Genomic DNA, 4,230 nt, shown 5'->3' on the forward strand with positions numbered 1-4,230 from the left:
CAATCCATGGAACTGATTCAAATAAACTTTACAAAATGATGAAGCTTTGAGACAACTAGAAATTGGAACACTTCCTGGATGTTTGATGTTATTAGGAACAGGCTTTAGTGAGGCTTCCAGAGTCACTGGAAAGAATCCAGGCTGGGCATGGTGGCTCATACCTGTAATCCCAGCACTCTGGGACTCTGAGGTGGGAGGATCACTTGAGGCCAAGAGTTTGAGACCAGCCTGGGCAACATAGTGAGCCCCATCTCTACAAAAAATTTAGGCTGGGTGCAGTGGCTCATGCCTGTAATCCCAGCACTTTGGGAGGTCAAGGTAGACAGGTCTCTGAAGCCCAGGAGTTTGAGACCAGCCTGGGCAACATGGTGAAACCCCATCTCTACAAAAAATACAAAAATTAGCTGGGCATGGTGGCACATGCCTATAGTCCCAGCTACTCAGGAGGCTGAGCCCAGGAGGTTGAGACTGCAGTGAGCCATGATCAAACCACTGCACACTAGCCTGGTGACAGAGTAAGACTCTGTCTCAAAAAAAAATAAAATAAAAAGAAGAGCAAATTGTAATAAGGATAATCTTACATCAGGAAGCTGGGAGGCTGCTGCTCAGACACTAGGCCTGGGACCAGGACAGCCTGCCCTGCCTGGCTCCAGCAGCAGCCCCGACAGGGCCACATCTGGAATGTGATAGATGAGATGGCCAGACAGAGACACTGTGTCATCTGTGGAGCAGCCCCTGAGCCCTGCCTGCGTGTCCTATGGTGAGAGAGGAGAAGGAAAGGTTGAGGTGTGCACCCCACCCCACCACCTCCTTGCCCCTATTACGGCGTGGGGCCCCAGAAAAGAGGACAGTGGCACCCACCTTCTGGCAGTGTGGGCAGGGGAAGTTGTGAGTGGCGGTCTGCAGGTGGTGCTCCAGGGCCTCGGGAGTGGAGTATTTGTTGACACATTTGACACACCTAAGTGGAAGGAGCAGGAGAGGTGAGGGAGGAAACATAGCAGGCATAGGAAGCAGCCCACGGCCACCCCAGGGCCAACGTTAGGAGGCAACATCCTCCAGTTAATTCATTCCAAATCCATCCACTCTTCTCAATTGCCACTGCCCGTCCTCATCTGAGCGCCGTCGTCCCTTGCTCGGACTTGTGCAGCAGCCTCCTCGCTGGCCACCCTTTCCCTGCCTTGCCTCCTGTAGTCCATTCTCCACAGGGCGGCCAGGGGCACCTTTAAAAACGAAACTCAGGCTGAGCACAGTGGCTCACACCTGCAATCCCAATGCTTTGGGAGGCCAAGGTGAGAGGATCGTTTGAGCCCAGGAGTTCAAGATCAGCCTGGGCAACATGGCAAGACCCCTATTCCTATAAAAATTTAAAAATTAGCTAGATGTGGTGGCTTCCCAACTACTCAAGAGGCTAGGGCAGGAGGATCGCTTAAGCCCAGGGGTTTGAGGTTACAGTGAGCCATGATTATGCCACTATACTCCAGCCTGGGTAATAGAAAGAGAACCTGTCTCTATTTAAAAAAGAAAAAAAAAAAAAAGGCCTGGTGTGGTGGCTCATACCTGTAATCCCAGTACTTTGGGAGGTCGAGGGAGGCGGATCACCTGAAGTCAGAAGTTTGAGACCAGCCTGGCCAACATGATGAAACCCCGTCTCTCTACTAAAAATACAAAAATTAGCCAGGCATGGTAGCACGGACCTGTAATCCCAGCTACTCAGGAGACTGAGGCAGGAGAATCGCTTAAACCCAGGAGGCAGAGGTTGCAGTGAGCCTTGATCGCACCACTGCACTCCAGCCTGGGTGGCAGAGTGAGACTGTGTCTCAAAACAAAACAAAACAAAAAAGTAAGTCAGACTGTGCCGCACCATTGCTTAACCCACCTCCCACCTTAGCCTACAAGGCCCTGTGGTCTGACCCACTCCCACCTCTCAGACGTCATCCTTCTCCTCTCTCCACCTCACTCACTCTGCTCCGGCCACCCTGGCCTCCTTGACCTACCTTGAACACACCAGGCTCATTCCTACCTCAGGGCCTTGGCACTGGCTGTTGCTGTTCCCTGGAACACTCTTCCCCCAGTCTTCCCCAGGCAGTGCCTTCTCATCCTTCATGTCTCACCTCAAATGTCACCTCCCCAAAAAGACCCTCCTGGCCACCCTGTCTCAAGCTGCCCCCCACCATGCACCCTCAGCCACTCCCTATTACGTCACTCAGTTTTATTTTCTTCTTACCACTTCTTACCTGGAATTATTTATTATTGGCTTACTTGGGTATTATCTGTCTCCTCCGCTAGCAAGTGGTCCCTGTTCCAGATACCACATCTTGCCCATTCACAAGCTGCTCCCAGCACCAGTGAGAACTTGTTACATGAAATAGTCAGACAGACAGGGATCCAAGCCCAGAGCCTTCCCATTTCTGACCCTCTGGGCCTCCTCATTCAAAAAATGGGGTGTGAGTCCCAAACAGACCTGCCTGTCACTCATTCTTACGACTGTCACATTGCTGGGTGCAGTGGCTCACACCTGTAATCCCAGCACTTTGGGAGGCCGAGGTGGGCGGATCACCTGAGGTCAGGAGTTCAAGAACAGCCTGGCCAATATGGTGAAACCCTATCTCTACTAAAAATACAAACATTAGCCAGGCGTGGTGGCACCTGCCTGTAACCCCAGCTAGAATAGAATGACTGTTATGTAGAGTGGAAGTGGGAGGGAGATGTTTAGATGGGGCCTGTGGGAAAAAGTGGGGCCAAGGCATGAAGGGCCGCGTAGAAATCACAAGAGCCTTGAGAAGTTGGCAGAGGAGTTAGAACTCAAGAAATGGGGTGTAGGGTAACTTGCCTCCAAGACTCTGGGAAATGGGGCAAGAGAGGCAGGGAAGCCAGGCAAAGCTTTGGCCAGCCAAGGGGCAGAGATTTCTGGCAGTGATGACTTATTCCCATTTGCACTCGAGAAATTTTCTTTGGCTCTCGCCCTTCCGATTTGTGGGTTATCTGTGAGTTCCTGTGGCTGTGTGACTCTGGAGTGAGATGCCAAGTAAAGGGAAGGAAGCACCTGGTCTGTGCCAAGCTTTCCCCTTAGTGACATGAATCCCTGCAGTCCTGGGAGGAAGGTGGTATTCTCCCCATTTTGAAGATGAAGACACCGAGGTTCAAAGAGAAGTGACCTGCCCACCAGAGTAACAACATCAGCAGAGTTTAGATTCGAACCCTAGTGTGAGATCTTGGAAGCCTCACAGCCCTAGTCTTGGAGTTTGCAGGTTGAAGGTTAAGCCCAGTGCTGATGACCCTGTGCAGTCCCCTTGTAGGGTCATAGTGCCAGTGGCCCTTTGTAGACATTGGAGCTGTTGTCCTGTCCCAAAAGTAAGGCCCAATGAGCCAGGCCCCCATCTGGATGGCCTGAAGGTGGAATGGTATCATGGGTAATGGTAAGGGTTCTGGAGCCATTGGCCTGTGCTTAAATCCTGTCTTGACTGCAAATCCAGTAGATGACCTTGGGCAAGGTATTCAGCCACTCTGAGCCTCGGTTTTCCCCTCAGTGAAATGGGGATCACAGTAGTGCCTGCCCTACTGGATTATTTATAAGGATCAAGTAAGACAAGGCTGAGGCTCTTAGAAATGGTACCTGGAACATAGTAGGTACTCAATAAATGTTATTGCTGCAATTATTATTATTCGTGTTATTTAAGTAGAGGTTTGGCTGCATGCAGTAGAGACCTAAAATAACAGTGGCTCATACACCATGAGAGTTGATTCTATCTCATAGTGACATTTGAGTGGCTGTGGTGGCTTTATCATATTTTTAGAGGTCCAAGCCCTGTCATTCTGGTTTCTGTTCCCTGTCAGCCACATTGCCTTGGCCTGCCTATGTCTACTTTCCCGAAATCTCTCAAATGAATTTTAGTCATGTCACTATATGTTTACTATATGTTTAATATTTTCTTTTAAAAAATAAGATTTGGCCGGGTGTGGTGGCTCTTGTAATCCCAGCATTTTGGGAGGCCAAGGAGGGCGGATCACTTGAGGTCAGGAGTTCGAGACCAGCCTGGCCAACATGGTGAAACCCTGTCTCTACTAAAAAAAAAAAAAAAAGGGCCGGGCATGGTGGCTCAAGCCTGTAATCCCAGCACTTTGGGAGGCTGAGGTGGGAGGATCGCTTAAGCCCAGGGGTTTGAGGTTACAGTGAGCCATGATTATGCCACTATACTCCAGCCTGGGTAATAGAAAGAGAACCTGTCTCTA

At 50.3% G+C, this 4,230-nt stretch overlaps 1 protein-coding gene across 1 annotated transcript in view; it reads right to left on the reverse strand.

The window, feature by feature from the left end:
• ZNF341 (zinc finger protein 341) overlaps positions 1–4,230 on the reverse strand; it is a 55,394-nt gene that overhangs the window by 12,202 nt on the left and 38,962 nt on the right. Inside the window, exon 10 of the mRNA XM_011960539.1 lies at positions 862–958. Coding sequence (XP_011815929.1) covers positions 862–958 — 97 coding nt within the window. The remainder of the gene's footprint in view (positions 1–861; positions 959–4,230) is intronic.

Source organism: Colobus angolensis, unplaced genomic scaffold (assembly GCF_000951035.1).
Source record: "Colobus angolensis palliatus isolate OR3802 unplaced genomic scaffold, Cang.pa_1.0 Scaffold114, whole genome shotgun sequence".
NCBI classification, from domain to species: Eukaryota; Metazoa; Chordata; class Mammalia; order Primates; family Cercopithecidae; genus Colobus; species Colobus angolensis.